A 20860-nucleotide genomic window follows, 5' to 3' on the forward strand; every position below is an offset into this window, starting at 1 on the left:
GAAATATAAGACTGTTCACAATCATCCTTCAGAAACAAAGTTGATTCAATACATTTTACACTGATGACAGTGAAAAACAAAACTGGACTCTCAAGTAAGTAGTTGGTGCACTTAAAAGCTTGAGATCATAGCAATTAATATAAAGCACAGAGATACTAGACATTAACAAAGTCAGAGCTTAAAATATGATATTTTAGGTATTCTGTGTGGCAGAAAGAAGAGAACCAGGATTTATAAGGAAAGGTTATTACAGACATTTTAACTTTAAAATGACCAATATGTCATTTACATACATGCTTCTTAGTTGTAGAATTTTTGAACGGCTGGCAGTGCTTGGCTCTGTACAAATATGGCTTCCACCAGGGAGCTTTCAGTGTTGTTCAGATGCAACACATTGGTCTGACTTTGAGGTGTGTTACCAAAATCTTAAGAGGTCTTGGTGCTTACCAGAACCAGCTGAAGAGACAGTCATCCAATAAAAGTAATGAGACCCTTATCTAGCAGTAACTCTTTTTAAATGGGGACTAAAGCATTGACTGAAACTGCTCATTGCAATATCTGTGTAACTCACTGATTATTTTTACGTTGTACTCACAGAAACAAGTGATCACATGGCTTTGGATGCTAATAGCTTAATCTGTTATGAAAATCTAAGGCAATCCAACAATTATTTACTTTTTTTGCATACCCTTTGCTCACTTACTAATGGCTATTTTATCTTAATTTTTCTACGTAAGCCTTTGAGTCTGCCAGCTGCTGGACCACTATTTGACATTAGCTCCAAAGTTAACTGCTTTGTATTGGGAGACCTGTTACGTCCTTTAGTATGTCAGTGCGCACTTAGGGAACTTCTGGTGCACGTCAGCAGGGTTCACATAGACAATTAGTGCATGGCATGGTTGAGTTCTCCAGATTTACACCCCAGCTTGCTGTGCAGTAAGTGCTCATGTAGACATGCCCTTAATTTGAAGTTCTGCCCATCTCTTTCTAACTGACTTTTTTTCTTCCTTGTTGTTTAGCTCATGCTAGATACTTGGAATGAGTCCATATTTTCAAATATAAAGAATCGACTTCAGGACAGTGCAATGAAGCTGGTCCATGCTGAAAGACTAGGAGAAGCTTTTGACTCTCAACTTGTTATTGGAGTTAGAGAATCATATGGTATGTCTTATACAGTGTGATCTCAGCTGCATGTTCCTTTCTAGTTCACAGACTTTCATAACATGCCTTCAACTAGATGTTGACAAAGGAGGTATGGTTGGAATGATCATTATAATGTTTTTGTATTGATTATCAGTGGGGTAAATGCACTTGCCAATGGCAAGTAATAAACTTTTCACTGGCAGATGAGCCTGCTCACCAATTTCTGCAAAATTGAAACGTACGTTTTAAATAATAGTTTTATCCCTTAACGTTGCAAAGAGACCCTTTTGAATATGACATCTGGCAGTGTAGTCCCAGCCCTAGATCTTGGGCTCCAGCCTGAGCCTAAAAGTCTACATAGCAATGTAGAATTGGCTGGCATGGGTCAGCTGCAGGTTTTTCTTTGCTGTGTAGACATACCTCAGTATCTTCAAAAGAAAAATTTTGTAAAAGAAATAATTATTTTTTAGTCACGTTCAAAGCACTGAAAACTAGAATAAGATCTAAGTTTTTCTCTTTACAGTTAACCTTTGTTCTAATCCTGAAGATAAACTTCAGATTTATCGGGATAACTTTGAGAAGGCATATTTGGATTCAACAGAGAGATTTTATAGAACACAAGCCCCTTCTTATTTACAACAAAATGGAGTACAGAATTATATGAAATATGTAAGTATAAAGTAGGGCTGTCAAGCGACTAAAAAAATTAATCGTGATTAATCACGTGATTAAACAATAATAAAATACCATTTATTTAAATATTTTTGAGTGTTTTCTGCATTTTCAAATATATTCATTTCAATTACAACAAAGTGTACAGTGCTCACTTTATTTTTATTACAAATATTTGCACTGTAAAAAACAAAAGAAATAGTATTTTTCAATTCACCTAATACAAGTACTATAGTGCAATCTCTTTATCATGAAAGTTGAACTTACAAATGTAGAATTATGTACAAAAAGATAACTGCATTCAAAAACAAAACCATGTAAAACTTTAGTGCCTACAAGCCCACTGAGTCCTATTTCTTGTTCAGCCAATCGCCCAGACAAACAAGTTTTGTTTCTATTTGAAGGAGATAATGCTACCCGCTTCTTTTGCACAATGCCATCTGAAAATGAGAACAGGTGTTCTCATGGCACTGTTGTCGCCAGTGTCACAAGATATTTATGTGCCAAATGCGCTAAAGAGTCATATGTCCCTTCATGCTTCAACCACTATTCCAGAGGACATGCGTCCATGCTGATGACAGGTTCTGTTCGATAACAATCCAAAGCAGAGCAGACCGATGCATGTTCATTTTCATCCTCTGAGTCAGATGCCACCAGCAGAAGGTTGATTTTCTTTTTTGGTTGTTCGGGTTTTGTAGTTTCCACATCTGTGTGTTGCTCTTTTAAGAATTCTGTAAGCATGCTCCACACCTCACCCCTCTCAGATTTTTGACGGCACTTCAGATTCTTACACCTTGGATCGAGTGCTGTAGCTATTTTTAGAAATCTCACATAGGTACCTTCTTTTCATTTTGTCAGATCTGCTGTTAAATGTTGTTAAAACGAGCATGTGCTGGGTCATCATCCGAGACTGCTATAACATGAAATATATGGCATAATGCAGGTAAAACAGAACAGGAGACATACAATTCTTCCCCAAGGAATTCAGTCACAAATTTAATTCACGCATTATTTTTTTAAATGAGCATCATCGACATGGAAGCATGTCCTCTGGAATGGTGGCCGAAGCATGAAGGGGCATACGAATGTTTAGCATATCTGGCACATAAATACTTTGCAACGCTGGCTACAAAAATGCCAAGCGAACGCCTGTTCTTACTTTCATGTGAGCTTGTAAGACGCAGGCAGCAGTATCTCCCATCAATGTAAACAAACTTGCTTGTCTTAGCGATTGGCTGAACAAGAAGTAGGACTGAGTGGACTTGTAGGCTCTAAAGGTTTGTATTGTTTTGTTTTTGAGTTAAGTAACAAAAGAAACCTACATTTGTAAGTTGCACTTTCACGATAAAGAGATTGCACTACAGTAGGAGGTGAACTGAAAAATACTGTTTCTTTTGTTTATCGTTTTTACCATGCAAATATTTGTAATAAATATAAAGTGAGCACTGTACACTTAGTATTCTGCATTGTACTAGAAATCAATATATTTGAAAATGTAGAAAAACATCAAAAAATATTTAATAAATTTCAATTGGTATTCTATTGTTTAACAGTGCGATTAATCATGATTAATTTTTTTGAGTTAATCGTGTGAGTTAACTGTGATTAATCAACAGACCTAGTATAAAGATCGTCATGTAATAACCGTTCTGTTATTGTTAGTACTTAAAATGATTGTTGTTCTGCTTCTGCACAGGCAGATGCTAAATTAAAGGAAGAAGAGAAAAGAGCATTAAGGTATCTAGAGACAAGGCGTGAATGTAACTCTGTAGAAGCGGTAAGTTTAAAAACTTAGTTGTATATGTAGTAAAATCACGTGCAGTATTTCAATAGTAGTAAAGGTTTCTGATGTCAGTTTTGATTGTAATTTGTCTTGCATTATTTTATTCTGACTGTAATTGCAGTCAGAAGATCTGACCTGGTAGAAGCCTTATTTTTTTTTTTTTTAAATCCGCTATTAGTTTTACTTATTTAAAAAAAATAAAATAAAAAAAAAATCAGTAGGCCCTACTTCAAAGGTCTCCAAAATGTGGGGTGTGCCCCCCTAGGGGGGAGTCGAGAAACATTCTGGAGGGCATGGTGTGCCTGGGCCAGCCCCCACAGAGGGCTGGGGGAGAGCGCGACCCAGCTCTGCTTCTGGCCCTCACCCTGTCTGCCGGGCCCCGCCTGCCAGCCGGCCCCACACCTCAGCCAAGACTCCTCTCCCAGCCCCACTCCGAGCTGTGGCCACAGTCTCAGTCTCTGTACCCCTGTCTGTGGCCCCCCCTCCCAGAGCCACGGCCTCACTCCCAGCCCTGGAGTGGGGGGGTGTGGACAAAGGTAAGGGGGAGCGTGAAGTAAAAAGTTTGAGGACCACTGCCCTACTTTGTAGTTTGGAATCTTACTAAACATTCTGTGGAAAATACAGTAAAAGGACATAGTTTTTAACTTCTAACTCTCCTGTTTTAGATTCAGTACGGATTGGGTTTGCCTTTTTTTAAATGTAAGCTAATACAATTTATGTGGATTAGAGTGACTTGGGAAGTAGGTAGGCAATCATAGGCGGTAAAAGGTTATTCAGTGCCAGTTTACAATATCTGGAAAAGTTCACTGTTTATCACATGAAAATCCCCAAACACTTCACAACTGATAAAATGACTAAATTTCCTCCCTCCATAACTGAAATGTAACCATCTCTGGTGTGAAGTACGTCAACAGTTTACCAATGCTCACCAAACAGCCTAAGAAGGAAAGTGAAAAAATAGTTTATCAGGTTGAAACTTCAGGGAGAGATTTAAGTGCAGCAAGAAGCAATTTGTAATTGCCTGTGCTGAAATTTGTTCAGCACACAAGGCTATTTTAAACAAACGCCCTAGGATCTGTGGTAGTCAGGATTTGTTTGGTTGCATTCTGCATTACATCATAAGTGGGGCATCCCTTGCTAAGGTGAATGGTAAGCAGTATATAAAATTGTCTCATCTGCCAATCCCTTGAGTGTAGAAGTAATTTCTGTGCTAGAATTGTCATTAGGCCCTTGTTCAAAGCAAACCAAGTCAGGTCAGGTAGGGTACACTGGAGTGAGAACTATTCTTGGCTGATGGAAGTGTACTTGGAAACTAAGTAGGGTAGTTACTGTTCCAGAACTGATACTCCCTTGTGAGGAAGAGGCCACAGAAATATTAAACTGTTCACTATTTTATGAGAGAAACTACTATATTTCCCGTTCTACATGCTTTAAAGAAAAACATCTATGAACTGAAGTATAGACTTTGTTTCATAGTATCATAACTTCTGCATTAAGTACAGCCTATGAGCATGAAACATTTTACTGAGCTGTAGTGCATGAGGAAAGGCTAGTATTTATATTGAACATGAACTTGAGAGAGACAGAACAAACTGGCGCTCAAAGGATTGTAATAAGCTAACTATGTTTCTTAATACATTTCAGCTTATGGAGTGCTGTGTGAATGCTCTAGTGACATCATTTAAAGAAACTATTTTAGCTGAATGCCAAGGCATGATCAAACGAAATGAAACAGAAAGTAAGTGAAGCTTAAAAAATATTGCAGCATGATCTCACGGTCAGCTAGGTTTAAAAAACTAATTTGTTGATAAATGTATTTGATTACCATTTTGTAACTGAGGCAGCTACATGTTTCTTAGATGAAAAATTTATTTCATATGGGACCGTTTCATTCCACAAAAAGCATATGCTGCTATGCACCATCGTAGGGTAATACGTTTTTAAATGTGTTTATACTCTGTACCTTCAATACGCCCGTTTGACTGGCTGGATAACTCTTCTTTTCGTGAAAGGCCAATTGTAGCTAAGGATTTTTTTACACCCATTTATTATCCTTTCTTTTGCAACAACCTGCTTTCTCCAATTTTAATCAACTTTGGGGCTCTTCTTCAGAGCATGCAACCTCTTGAACTTGAGTAATTTTAAAAATAAAAAACCTCTCTCTGGGAGTCTCCCTCCTTCACCAAGATACTGCTTTTGAAGGCAGAGAAGGAGTTGGGTGTTTTTAATTACTATTTCTGGTCCAGGACCAACATGTGGAAGAATGTACTGGTCAGTGAATAAAGTACCTCTGCACGTCTTTCACCTGTTTTCACAGCCAATATCTCAAGACCTGAGAGAGCTAAAGATTAATGCTGTATGACATTTAAAAGATGGTTTGAAGTGTTTGCTTCTAGAGATTTTGAGAGAGTGGTGTGATTCAAGTAGGAAAGATTTGTGAAGGTGCTGATCTGCTGGCCATTCAAGATAGTAGCTATTAAAATGTCAGAAATGAAGTAGGGAGATTGACAAAGAAAACCGGAAATCAGTGTGGCTATTTTTAAAAGCACAGGATCCTGCAACCAAATTGTTGAATTTTCATAACTGTATGAAGTTTTCATTTCTATACACATGAGAAGTGGGGTTTCCAGCTTTCAGATAGTCTTAAGATCAAATATGTTCTGAAATGCCAGGTCTAGAAGTGAACGTTTGTTTTATACTACATCAGACTGATCCCTCTGTCTAGCAATACTTTATTGGTACTAGTCCAGGACTGAATATAGCAAAGTACCAAACCTTTTCACCAGAGGCAACGTGTGTGTGTTGGGGCGGGTGGGGATGTGCGGTCAAGTCTCGTCTCTTCTCCCCCTCCCCCCCTTTGCTGCTTGGCTTGTACTGAGCATGCTTACGGGATTGAACATGCTCACTAACACTACTGAAGCTGGCTGCCCTCACTACTGCCTCCTCCCAAATCAGCAGACACAAGTCGTGTCTGCTTGTTACAGTATAGCTTTCAGTCCCCAAAGGAGTACAGAAGGTTTATTTGAACCCAAAGCTATAGAGGTACTTCAAATAAGATACTTTCCTTAGAAACTTTGCTATTTACTCACATGCATCTCTGTTCCTTTTTCCATGCTAGAGACACACAGTGGGTGAGGTCCAGTAAAAGATGTTATCTCACTCACTTTGTGTCTCTGATATCCCGTGACCAACGCGGCTACAACAACATCTTTCCATTACGTTCTTTATGCCCTCTCTTGAATTGATCTAGACGGCCACTACCATTTCTTTCAGATCCCTCTTCAAAACTCACCTCTGCCCTATTGACTATTAGAAATCAGCCACTTGATGGCTGGGTTAAGGAGGTAGATGGAAATAGCTGAATCTTAAATTAAAAGATACAACCACGCCTATAACACATTCTCCCCCCTTTCATATTTCATTTGTCATTTTATATTGTAAGCCAGGAGAGCGAATAGGCAGACTGAAGACCAAATCTGGACCTCCAGACACTTTTGAGTGCACTTTAAAGGTCAAACGGGCTGAAGCTGAGCTGGGGCTGGAGTCTTGCAGAGTGGGGCCTGCTCCCCAGCACAGTGCCGCCCCAGCAAGGGGTGGGTACTGGGCCAGGCTGTGTGGCGCAGTGTGTCCTGGGAAACTGCTTGTGCAGCCACAGTGCCATCCTCCACCGGCTGGCAGCAACTCAGGGGTGGGCCATGTGAGCGAACGAACCGGTGCTGACATTCAGGCTCAGTGAGTGGGGCAAGCAGGAAGCTGCCCCCCCCCCCCGGCCCACCAGGTAAGCAGAGCTGCCAAGTGCCTCTTGGCCAGGCCACCTGCTCCACTGCAGGGCCTCAGAGCCTGGCCAGGAGCGGTGACAGAGCCAGGCCCCAACTCCCGGTGTTGGGGTGGGGGGAAGTCCGCAGGGAGGTGCTGACTGACAGGCTGGTGCTGTGTCCCTCACTCAAGAGTGAGACTGCAGGTAGCCCCTCCTGAGCCCCCCAAATAACCCCTCCCAGTACGTGTGTACACACATACACACATGGGCAGTATCCTCTTTCTTGGGAACTTGAAATACGGTAACCCTAAGCTGGGTAGGGGACAATCGAGGGGGTAGGGGAGACGAGGTATAGGAGTTATATACTTATACATCATTTTATGTGTCAAACCAAAGTTGTTAATCTTTGTAAACTCAAAACAAATTAAAAACTTAAAACAGTTGTCTGAAAGTGTTCTAGTACTAATATTTGCATCTCTTTGACATTTTATCTATGTACTTTCTCAGAGTCTCAGATGTAATTTATTACATCTTTCCTGGAGGTTATTTTTAGGAAAAAAGTAGAGAGAGGTTGGAGATACATTTCTTTACTCTCCTTGTGGATGCAGTGGGGAAGAAGCACTAGAGGGGATATTGATTCTGAAAAAAGGCGCTAAAGAATCCTTGGCCCCAGATGTTTTTTGGGACAAGCAGCAGGACCAAAACAATACAACCCTGCTTGTATATCCGTACCTAATCTTGCATCCCTGGTCAGTTTCACACCTACATGAATGTAGGCTTCTAATTCTGAGATCCATTGTTACTAGGAAAGTTGAGGTAACTGGAGAAAATGAGTGTGATTGAATGTCAGAAGGTGGGAGGAGGGGTTCTAGTTGTACCCCAAACTACTTCGTGAACAAGATGACATACAAATGGGATGTGGGCCGAGAACTGTTTATGATATGAAATACATTTACTTTGAACTTGGTTGCATATGTGTGTGTACAAGTAATCTATCAAAAAGGAAAATAAATCAAACACTGATAGAAGGGGAGGATAATACATATATGTTGACTTCTTCCTGGTTGCCAGTGATTTTTTATTATAGTTTTTTTTACTGGTGAATATAGAAAAGTTTTTATTCTCTAACATTCTACTAAGCATTTTTATGAACTTCTCAAAGAGAAGAATCCTTTCCTTGTGGAGTTCACATTTTGAAGAAGTTTCAGTAATATTAATATAAAGCCATTTGAGGGAATGTATCGTTAATGAGATAGCTTACTCTACTATTTTTTGTGACTTTTATGTCCCATTTGAGATATTAGTGTGAAAGAACATACACAATTTTTACTTAAAGCATTGTCTGGTTGTTACATGTGGAGTGACTAGTGGTTTCATCAGTATTTTGTGTTTTTCAGAGTTGCATCTAATGTTTTCACTGATGGATAAAGTTCCTAATGGAATAGAGCCCATGTTAAAAGACTTGGAAGAGCATATTGTTAGTGCTGGACTAGCAGATATGGTAGCAGCTGCTGAAACTATTACTACTGTAAGTGTATGCTCTTGAGGGGAAAAAAAAATTTCAGTAGTCAGCAAGAACCTCTTGCAAAGGAAAACAAAAAATGCCTCCTTTCCCCTCCTCCGCACCCCATAGTGGGATTACTGTGTATGCTACATGTATGTGTAAAAATATATTTTTAAAATTTAATAGGTATGTCAACAAACACTTAGACTTTCTCTTTGTTTAAGGAGATCAGAATTTAAAACAGCCTAAAAGGAATTTTATGCAATTATACCTGAATCTTCTTGCATGTTTGAACTTTCATATGTTTTAATATATAGATCCAGTATTTGTAATTTAAAGAAAATGCGCAGATGATAAATTAGAGGAAGCACATAGCAATCCCTATAGTTAGATGTATTAGCAATTTAATTTTATAAATGACTTTTTCAATTGCTTATAACTTTTTGAACCTTCTACCTTTTGAGATTAAAATTTAGCATGCTTGTTCTGAACTCAGGAATGGTTTTTTTTTTTTTTTCTGGACATTTCTCAAAAATGTTTGTTTTTCAAGCAAGAAGAGAAAATATATTTTTCTGTTAAAGATTTTTTTCATATCCTAGATGGTGGGGTTGTTTTTTAATAGCTGTAGCCGCACGGGAGAGATGTGATAGACATATAATACTAGGTACCACATCCCTACCTCTGGTGCATAGATATCCCTCTTGTTAGTCCAGTGAAAACTGATTTAGCTTGGCATTTATAAGGATTTTTAATACTCATTGTACACCTACACATTTTTAAGTAGGAAATTTCGTACCAAAAACTACATTAAAAGAATGTAAAAATTGCAAGCCAAAGCACTAAAGTTAGGGAAATACAGTTAACGTTGCCTACTTGTGCCTTACCTATCCATGCGTATTATGATAGTCTCTAATTTCTGATGGTCTTTAATTACGTGATCACATATTCTTATTCTTCGAGGAGTGTCCCTTGGGGTGCTCCACTTTAGGTGTCTTGATGCCCTGCGCTTGTCATTGGAAATTTGTGGTAGCAGTGCCCGGTTGGGCCATGCGCATGCCGTCTCGCGCCGCTCCGGGCGGTTACATAGCGGTGCATGGCTAACAGTCCCTCAGTTCCTTCTCTACCGCCTTCGGCTTGAGTCGAAGCGATCAGCAGTGGCCCTCTCTTACCTTAGATAAGATTAGCTTTTAGATAGGTCATAGCTTATAATTGTTAGTATAAACAGTAGTTAGATATTCTACCCTTTTTACTTATTTTATTTTACTTCTTAAAAAAAAAATTTTTTTTTCTTCCTTATCTACCTTTATACCCCTCAATAGGAAGATAAGTTTATCCTCCCGTAGGATTACTACCATCCCTTTTTGTTGGGGGATAGACTTTTTCAGGCATGCCCTGACCACTGGGCTTCAAAGGTTGCCTGACTTGAAGACTGTCGGTCCTGGTTTCTGACAGTCACGCACAGTGCATCCGCTGCATGTACCAGTGCCAGCCCATCCATCAGTAACACCCATTACTCAGAAGTGCCCGCGCTGTTGGAATCTGACAGCCAGGGCAAGAAAAGCTAGGGATCTCCCACTTAAATTCCTTATGATAGAGAAATCACTCAGGCTGGCCTCAAACCCCTAGTCCAGGATACCTCCGGGCCAATGGTCGCCAGCGGCAGCCTCTGACAGAGGTTCTGCCCCAGCAGCGTCTATGAAGGAGATTTTACCTAAGAATACTACCAAAAAGTAATCCCAGAATTCTCCGCACAGGGAATCAGCCAAGAAAAAGTAATCCCTGCCCAAAAAATGTACCCCAGTACTGATGGCACTGAATGCATCGGACCATGAGATCCTCAGGTACTGAGAGTCCTTAGAAAGTGAAAGACCCTGTGAGGGCTAGCTCGAATGGAGGTTCGCAGAGCAAAGTGAAACCCTCTACCTCGGCACCCACAGAGCTGAAAAGAAGCTTGGCACTGACCGACATAGTGGCACCACCTGTGGTGCCTATGTGGCACTGCTCGAGATCTTTGGCACCGGTGGCTACAGTTCACACTCCTGGGCCGTCAGCAGTGCTGTCCCCTGTACCAAAGCTAACGGTTCTGCAACAGTTCATGAGACATGTGGATCTATTAGTCTCCTCTACACCAGAGTCCCAGATCGGTACCGAGCCATTTGAATACTCCACCTAGATCAGCTCCACCTCTGTCTAGTGATGATGAAGATGAGGATGACCCAGTCACATATACTCCTTGTCACTCCTTACCCAAACCTGGACTGTCTCATCTATCAGAACACCACTCATCTGCAGAGGTATGTGCCTGGTATGTGCACTGCCCCCCGTGCTATTCCTACCTAACTGGCCCTACTGGGATCCGTTAGCAATATATAGGGCCCAACACTGCAGGTCTCCTAACCCACCAAGCTTGAGAGCCACACAGTCCCCATTGCCAACTATCCCAGCACCCTCAGAAACACAAGAGGAAGTGACTGAGGAAACCGAGGACCTATCTGACCAGGAAACCTCGCCACGTGCACACCTCTCATCTTTGTCATCGGATGAAACCATAATGCCACCACCTCCAAGCTCTGGGATGATTTCAAGGCCTTTCAGGACCTGTTCAAAAGGGTGGCAGAATCTTTAGATATTTCATTAGAACAGATTACCTGAATCTCAACAGAAGTTACTGGACATACTCCAGTCATCCCCATCAGCAAAGATAACGTTACTGATCAACGATGCTGTTATGGAGCCTGCAAAATACATCTGGCAGACACCTGTCACACCATCATGCAAGAGATCGACAAAAAATGTTGTTTGCCATCTAAAGGAGCTGAGTATTTACACACCCCACACCAAACTCAGTAGTGGTGGAGGCAGTAAATGAGAGGGGAAAAACAACTCCACTCCAGAACAACCCCATATGATAAAGACTGGAAAAGATTGGACCTCTTTGGCCGCAAGGCCTATTCCTCCACGACACTTCAGTTCCGCATAACTAATTATGCAGCCCTACTGACAAAATGCACACACAATATCTTTTCAAAAATGTCATAATTCATTGATAGTCTGCCTGATGATAAAAAAAAAGAACAATTTAAAGTTAATATCGCTGAAGGACATCTCATTGCCAGAACAGCTTTATAGGCCTCTCTTGACTCTACAGACATGGCTGCATGGTCCATTGCGGCTTCTGTGATTATTCGCCATGTATCCTGGCCCCATCACTCAAGGTTCCCTAGGGATGTCCAGGCTACGGTCGAAGACTTTCCCTTCGAAGATGTAAAATTATTTATGGCCAAAACGGATGAGTCTCTCCACACCCTGAAAGACACAAGGGCAACTTTGAAATCGCCGGGTATCTACACGCCTGCAAATAAAAAGAAAGAGGGTAGGTATTATAACCAGAGAGTCCGATCACCACCATGTACACAACATAGAAAGTATGACCAGCACTGCAAACAACAGCAAATCAGACGCTGACAGACCCAAAACCAACCTTCGACGTCCCAACAATCCAACACTAGAGAGCAGTTTTGAAGGTTTGAAGGTGTGCTTGAGGGCACAAGACAACCACACATTCTTACACTAGAAACAGAGACTATCTCCCGACCATTCGGAGATCGATTGTCACATCGATGACCTTCCTCATTGCCATCACGTCCGCCAGGTGGGTGAGAGAATTAGGTGCCTTAATGGAACATCCCCCATACACAACATTCTTTAAAGATAAAGTTACTTTATGACCACACCCCAAGTTCCTACCCAAAGTCGCCTCCCCCTTTCATTTGAATCAACCCATTTACTTACCTGTGGTTTTTTTCCAAAACCCCATGCGGATGGGAGAGAGGCATCAGTCCCACACTGGATGTCCGAAGAGCATTAGCTTTCTGCACTGAAAGAACAAAAGTATTCAAAAAATCACCAAGACTATTTGTCTCCATAACAGAATGCCCAGTGGGTCAAAGCATCTCAACACAGAGACTATCCAAATGGACATCAGCATGCATCTGCTTTTTCCACCAAAAGAGCAACCTACAAGCCCCAGTGGGAGTCTGCACATACCGTACCAGAGCACAGGCAACATCTGTGGCCTTTCTTAATAATGTCCCCGTCACTGACATTTGCAGAGCAGTAACCTGGGCATCAGCCCATACATTTACAAAGTTCTATGCTGTAGAGCAACAGTCAGCATCAGACATTCACTTTCGACTCTCAGTGTTATCCAGCATCAATAATGCAACTTCAGAGCCCCTCCCTTCCACTGAGGGGCACTGCTCAACAGTCACCTAAAGTAGAGCATCCAGAGGGACGCTCCTTGAAAAAGAGAAATGCAGTACCTGAGGTTCTTCATGATGGTTGTCCCTGTGGGCGCTCCATTACCCTCCCTACTCCCGTATTCTTCGGAGTTTCATGTAGATTCTCTGTGGTAGAGAAGGAACTGAGGGACAGTTAGCCGCATACTGCTATGTAACCGCCCGGAGTGGCACAAGATGGTGCCGGCACGGTGCAGTCGGGCACTGCTACCACAAATCTCCAATTGCAAGCACAGGGCATCAAGACTTTAAAGTGGAGAGCCTGCAGTGAAAACCATCTCAAAGAACCTCAGTTACTGCACAAGGTGAGTAACCTCTTTTTTTTTTTTTTTCCCCCTGGAGATTGGCTTTTGTTTTCATTTGTTTTATTGTTTTGCTGCTTTAATTTTAGGATTCTGAGAAATATGTAGAGCAGTTGCTTACATTATTTAATCGATTTAGTAAGCTGGTTAAAGAAGCTTTTCAAGATGACCCGAGGTTTCTTACTGCAAGAGATAAGGTATATGTTTTAATTTAACTGATCTTTGTCTTCATTTATTTTAAATTGTTGAAATCCATAATAAATTATGCCTCTAAAATCCCATTGCCCATTTGTTGATGAGTCCTGAAGTCTGTTCTTATGCTAATAAACTTGTTGAATAAAAAGCTGGTTAGAATCTTTTTAAGGTAATTGGTAACCTGATTTTTATTATTTGTATTGTGGTAGTGCCCAAAGGACCCAGTCAGGACTGGAGCTGATAGTTTTGTTTAATGGTACAGCACCTATGAAGATGCTGACTGTGCTGAGGAGCTTGTAGTCTAAGTGTAGGATTCAGCAAGGTAGTTATGCTCCAGGTTGTACGTATAATTCTGAATAGTCCTCTGACTTCAGTGGAACCCCACACATGCTTAAAGTTCGGCATGTGCTGAAGTATCTTGCTGAATCGGGGCTTAAGAAAAAGCTGCGTTTCAGTACGTTAGCATTAGCCTACTTCTAAGACATTCTTAGTGTTGAATCAATTGATCTTTAATTCATCAGTGCTATACATTTCCAGGGCCTGTCAGTGACCTAAAAGGATTGGGGAAATCACGGACAAGCTCTGGAAATGTGTAGCACTGATGAATTAAAATCAATTGATTTAATACAAAAAAAGCCTTAGCCTGCTTCTAAGACAAACATATTGAAAAGCAGTCTACAAACATATTGGATGAGTAAAGGACCTGGGTTAGAGTGGTACAGACACTTACTATAGTAACTTTAAAAAGGAGATGGGAGTTGTTTCATATTTTAATACATTATTAAAAAATTGAATGAAGTGTTTTATACTGTTGTTTTAACTATTCATTTTAGGCATATAAGGCAGTTGTGAATGATGCTACAATATTTAAACTTGAATTGCCATTGAAGCAGAAAGGGTAAGCCATTTAAATACCAATGTGAATCAAGTATGTCAAATTTAAATTTGAACAGGCAAGTTCAATAATGTTTTTTAATGTTTTAAGAACACTATGTAATGTCATACTGCAGTTTACTTTGAGTGCTTTTGGGATCAACAGAAATGAAAAAAAAAAGGCCTTTTTGGGCGTTGTACCTTTTGTCATACTCTGAGGAACTTTTTCACATGACAGCAGATCAGTGATATAAATAAAAAATGTAGCCTATCAAACTGGCTTTTACTTGTAGTATTTTGTTGCTGAAATATTTTTACATTGTTTATAATGACTTGGAGTTGGGGTTTATATAAGTTGATGTAGTCCAGGACTGTTTAGGGATAGTGATTTTTTTTTAAATACCCCTCTTTATTAAAATGGCGTTTTTATTAATTATGTAAAGTTGCTGTTGAGCTGTGTAATGCAGAAATCCTTGTCCCTCCATATACTGTTACTGGACTGCCACTATCCAGACTGATGGATAGTCCTCTTTCAAAAGTCATACTTAGAGCTGGCAGTGAGTGCCAAGCATTTTCATTCCCCTCAGCTAGGGTACAACTTTTATTTCCCTCTACTGTTTTAATTTCTGAATCAGGCAGGAAGGAGGAGGCCATTGTCAGCTTCTGTCCTATTGCACTTTATTTTATATACATCTGTTACTTTCTTTTTCTCTGAGATAATGATGACAACGGAGGAAGTGGGATGAAAGAAAAGACATAGGTGCACTGTGTGTAGGGAGCCTAGTGCAGGAGTTGTTCACCAGAATTTTTGTGACCTATGAACAGACTGTGAATTTCCACTGTATTTTTCTTTTTTGTGACCTATGAACAGACTGTGAATTTCCACTGTATTTTTCTTTTAATTCTGGTTTTTAAATTGTGAAGTAATTCACTATCTATTTTAATTTGAAAAACTGAAAACTTTTTGTATTCAAAGAAGTCAGGGCTTTTGTGTAATGTTTAAGTTTTTATGTAGAAGTCAATGTGATTCCTTTAAAACTTAAACATTCATACCATGTTGATATTCCTAGTCAGTTGTATCTTCAGTACCTGGTATATCTTGTCAGGGAGTCTCTTAATTGTAAATAGTGTTTACACACAGCACTGATTGGTTGGGTCTCTGACAACTATTGATTGACAAACTTGTCAGCTCACGTGGTCTGAAAACCACTTATTTGCAACAGTCAGAATTGAAAATTAAGAGCCCTGATCACTTGGGCAAAAACACTTTAGTTCTAATGTTTAAAACGTTGCATTTTTAAGGGCAGAGGATAGTTATTGTTACTTTTAGCAAATAGAATGCTAAAACATAGTTCCTGACAATGGCACAGATCTGGTTGAGCGCCCCTTGCTGGACAGTTACCAGACTCTGTGAGGGAGGATCCAAGTGCTGAATCCCACTGCTTCTTGGGACTGGGTAGAGTTCATGGGTCCCCCACAGTCCTTGGCACCCCAGTACTTCTGGTTAGCTGGGGCAGCCATGAGAGGCTTGGCCTCCTGCAGAGAGGATATTAGTATTGCAATGCCTTTGTCAAGTGAGCAGCTTCTCTTGCCGGATGAGGTGAAATCTCTCTTCTTCACACCTGCTGAAGAGAGGTGAGCTGTGCTTCCTCATCTGTCTCCACTCTGGTTCAATGATTCATCTTGATTGAAACCCTGAAGCCACAGATTAAGGGGAAATCCGTTTTCTCTGCATTTCCCTAAGCAGTTGCTTTATACCCAGCTGGGGCTTTTCTTACATCTGCTGGATATCATGAGTTTGCGGGAGTGCTCTTTATCATTTCTCCCAGCAGGGTTTTGAATCCATAAAACCTTGAACTGTATCTTTTTCTCTGCTTCTGACATGATTTTTGACCACCAAAATAGTCGACACTGATTTTCTTCCCTGGTAAAGGTAAATTGTGAGCTCAGCTTCCGGGCCACTGTGTCTGGCCTTGGTGAGTTTGCATCTGTGCCCTCTGGGGTTACCCGGTTACAACATTTCCCACTAACTACTCAAAAAGAATATTTTCTCCAGTATTCCCACAGCCAGCAGCATTCCAGAACATTCCTTGGTGTCCATATGGACTTGGGCTACAGGCAGGGCAGTCGTTCATCATAGGAACTTTTACCCACATCTGTTTTCCTGTCAGCGCCTTATATGGAAAATTTCACATGGGATTTCACCAGGGTGTATGCAGCACCAGTGTCATTTTTTTTTCTAACCTAGACTGGGGTAAACTGTAGTCGGTAAAAGAGATTGCTATGCCCCCTAAATTATTGAAGGAACCAACCTGGCAGAAGCCTGGAGCCCAGTTTTCTCCAGGTTCGGCATGCTGTTTGTACATACAAAGGTAATGTAAAGAGAATTCCACTAGGTTTTCACTCACCGAAGTCCAATTTCTTAACACAGTTTCCAAACAAAGATTCCCGATTAATCTTTTGGGACAACTAATCTGTTGTCCCTCCCTAGAAACCTGCATCTAGTTCTTTCACAGCTTAGCCTTTCTACCACACCCTCTTCCACCATTTGAACCACTAATGACATTCCTGGCCCATAGTTTTCCTAGAGATCATAATATTAACGTGAATGGTAGAAAAAGTCACTGTTTTGTCATATTCTTCCTATTCAGAATTCTTTTGCATGTCATTCATTCCATGAATTTGTCCAAGTTTTCTACCTTTTGGTCTGTTTTACCTTAACCAGGACGTTTTCCTGCCTAGTTTGTGCCTTAAACCTTGAGCAGACAAAATAAAGCTTTGATACCTGTTGAATGCTTCTGCGGCCCAAAAAATAGCTTGATCCCATCATTCAGAAAATCCCAAGAAACTATTCCAAAGCCAAGGCTTCAAGGCTTACAGTAACCTAAAGGTTCTATACTTTAATTTCTGAGACCTTCAAAAGGCCATCAGACAGCCCTGTACTACAAGCTGCTTTTTGTCCTAAAAGCACTGAGTTGTCTGAAGTGTTCCATAAGACTGCTATCTTGTGGCTCTTGCATACTTTGTGGGGCACTACAGTCTTAATATTGTAGTTCTGCTGATTCAGCTTGTAGCGGTGGGATTTCAGGTCTGCTGTCTCTGAACCACCTTCCAGTGGTTTGCGTTCAGTACTTTTTTGGTGTGTCTGTGACAATAGTGGCTTGCTCTCTTGCTTCTATGAAATGCATTTCTCCGCATTGTTAATTGGGACCCATCAAACTGCGCTAGTAGCAGGAAGACACAGAAAATGCATCCCTTATTAGATCATTCTTTTCTGGAACTCTAACCAGTATGTGGACACCCACCTTTAAGATGTTTATGCAAATTACTGTTTGAAATTAAACCTAGCTAATTGCATTCTGAAATTTCCAAACAGCAATAGTTGAAGAGATGTATGGAAACACTTGGTCATCTTTTGGTTACTGTTAGACTGAATGGGGAGGGGGTAAGGGCAATGAAAGAGGGAATTACCTTTCATTTTGGAACAGTTTAGTTGAGATAGGATCTCTTACCTGGTCATTTATTCCCTTTCCTTTAATCGTAGTTTCTTGTTAACCTGGTATAGCAGGTTTCTCTTCACAGTTTTATGGAGTTTTCATTTCATGTTGCTTTTAGGGTTGGGTTGAAAACACAGCCTGAGTCCAAATGCCCTGAACTGCTTGCTAATTACTGTGACATGCTGTTAAGAAAAACACCACTAAGCAAAAAATTAACCTCTGAAGAAATTGAAGCAAAGCTTAAGGAAGTGGTATGTGCATGCTCTCAACTTCTTTTTAATTAAGATAAGAAATAATTTTTGCTGTTTTATTTTTGTAGACAGTTTTTCAGGATTTCATCTTAAAAAATATTGCTATACTCGAATATTAATCGTTGAACCTGAAACCTCCAGAGAGAATATTTATATGTCCATATGCTGTCACAGGACAGCAACGTCAATGTGCAAGTTTACAATTTACATATTGTGTATTACACTAATACAAGTCTCATGCATGATGAGTATATAATAGACAAGAATCTGAAAATATAGACAGGAAATTAAAGTTTAAATACAAAGCAGAGCTGATGCACCATTGAAGGGCCTGTTCCTCAGTGATTTCGTTGAAGAAATTGGTGATTATGATACTGTAACAATTTTACAACTGGTGACTAGCTTGTAACATGATTCTTTTTTAAGGAAATCTGAAGTAGCCTTGCACTAGTTTTATTTTATGGTGATATGTGGGACCGGTTTTGAAAAAAAACTGTAAATGAAGTGGTTTGATTTGCCATGGAAATAAATAATCATTGAAATCTATTTTTAACAGCTTTTGGTACTTAAATATGTACAGAATAAGGATGTTTTCATGCGATACCACAAAGCTCATTTGACAAGACGTCTGATACTAGATATATCAGCTGATAGTGAAATTGAAGAGAATATGGTGGAATGGCTGAGAGTAAGTATCCTGAAAACTTGTTTCATTTCTTAGTTCTTGTTGATCAGTTTTTATTCTTCAATTTAAATGTTTCTCCTGTCATGTGTGACTTTTCTATTTTAAATTATACCAATTTTGGATATTTTATGCCTCTGTATTAGGGCTGTTGATTAATCGCACTGTTAAACAGTCGAATACCACTTGAAATTTATTAAATATTTTGGATGTTTTTCTATATTTTCAAATATATTGATTTCAGTTACAACACAAAATACAAAGTTTACAGTGCTCACTTTATATTGTGATTTTTATTACAAATATTTGCACTTACAAATAATAAAGAAATAGTATTTTTTAGTTTACCTCATACAAGTGCTGTAGTGCAATCTCTACCGTGAAAGTAGGGTTTATAAATGTAGATTTTTTTTGTTTGTTACATAACTGCACTCAAAAAAATAAAATGTAAAACTTTAGAGCCTACCAGTCCACTCAGTCCTACTTCTTGTTCAGCCAATCGCTAAGACAAACAAGTTTATTTACATTTACGGGAGATAATGCTGCCCATTTCTTATTCACAATGTCACCTGAAAGTCATAACAGGCATTCACATGGCACTTTTGTTGCCAGCGTTGCAAGATATTTACATGCCAGATATGCTAAACATTGATCCGTATGCCCCTTCGTGCTTCAACCACCATTCCAGAGGACATGCTTTCACACTGATGACACTCGTTTAAAAAAATCATGCGTTAATTAAATTTGTGAATGAACTCCTTGGGGGAGAATTGTATGTCTCCTGCTCTGTTACACCTGCATTCTGCCATATATTTCATTTGTGATTTGTGAGCACGTTCATGGAAATTGCATGTAAGTTAACTATACATTTTTGCATGTTTATTTGCACACCTTAAACTTTTTGGTTTAAGCCCCTTCAGCTTATAGGATCCATCAGTCTCTTAATGTTTTTACCTTTTTTTTATGTTGATTCTTGAAAGTAGTTGCATTTTCTTTCGGCCCTGATATGATATAGTTGTGATATATACAGAAAGATTACAACTTGCTATCACAAAATGCCACAATCTGGTTTTTTTACTGAAGTCATTTATTTTAAAATTTATTAAAATCATTTATTTTAAAATTAGTTATTGTAAACCTGAAGACTGATGTATGTAAGCTTTTATCTTAAAGATTGTGGTGTCTTGGTGTAATTTGTCATCTGTTTTTACAGGAAGTAGGTATGCCAGCAGACTATGTAAACAAATTGGCTAGGATGTTCCAGGATATCAAAGTATCTGAAGACTTGAACCAGGCCTTCAAAGAAATGCACAAAAATAATAAATTGGCCCTACCAGGTATTGTTCTCAAATGTGTTTTGATATTTGTTTTACTCATGTTAAAGAATAGTTCTTTTAAAACTTGTAATTTCTATCATTTTTAGACTTCAGTTTGACCATAGGCTGTCATTTAGAACACATCTTACTTTGAGGTCAAAAACAGTTATCATGCTCCTTGGCTATCTGGTTTGGTGGTATATTTTCAGATTAATATATTTTAATACTGTCTGGTTTTTATAGCTGATTCTGTGAATATTAAAATTTTAAATGCTGGTGCCTGGTCTCGAAGTTCTGAAAAAGTGTTTGTATCGCTACCCACGGAATTAGAAGACCTCATCCCAGAAGTAGAAGAGTTCTACAAAAAGAATCACAGTGGCAGAAAACTGCACTGGCATCATCTTATGTCCAATGGAATTGTAAGTATATTGAGTTCACTATTAATTTTTTATGTATAAAATCTGTATCTGTCTACAGTAATAAACCATATGTTTGCACTTAAAAAAACAACTGATGAACAAAATACCTAATGAACAGAAATATTTTTTTTTCTGTTTTCAGATAACAAAACAAAACAAAAAAACCTA

General features: G+C 39.5%; 1 protein-coding gene across 1 annotated transcript in view; it reads left to right on the forward strand.

Annotated features, from left to right (window-relative positions):
- The window catches only part of CUL5 (cullin 5), a 78789-nt gene that overhangs the window by 47541 nt on the left and 10388 nt on the right, over nucleotides 1–20860 (forward strand). Inside the window, exons 5-15 of the mRNA XM_074957527.1 lie at nucleotides 1020–1161; nucleotides 1667–1812; nucleotides 3512–3592; nucleotides 5243–5336; nucleotides 8753–8883; nucleotides 13549–13656; nucleotides 14488–14552; nucleotides 18143–18275; nucleotides 18832–18963; nucleotides 20171–20294; nucleotides 20517–20692. Coding sequence (XP_074813628.1) covers nucleotides 1020–1161; nucleotides 1667–1812; nucleotides 3512–3592; nucleotides 5243–5336; nucleotides 8753–8883; nucleotides 13549–13656; nucleotides 14488–14552; nucleotides 18143–18275; nucleotides 18832–18963; nucleotides 20171–20294; nucleotides 20517–20692 — 1332 coding nt within the window. The remainder of the gene's footprint in view (nucleotides 1–1019; nucleotides 1162–1666; nucleotides 1813–3511; nucleotides 3593–5242; nucleotides 5337–8752; nucleotides 8884–13548; nucleotides 13657–14487; nucleotides 14553–18142; nucleotides 18276–18831; nucleotides 18964–20170; nucleotides 20295–20516; nucleotides 20693–20860) is intronic.

Source organism: Natator depressus, chromosome 1 (assembly GCF_965152275.1).
Source record: "Natator depressus isolate rNatDep1 chromosome 1, rNatDep2.hap1, whole genome shotgun sequence".
In the NCBI taxonomy this organism is placed as follows: Eukaryota; Metazoa; Chordata; order Testudines; family Cheloniidae; genus Natator; species Natator depressus.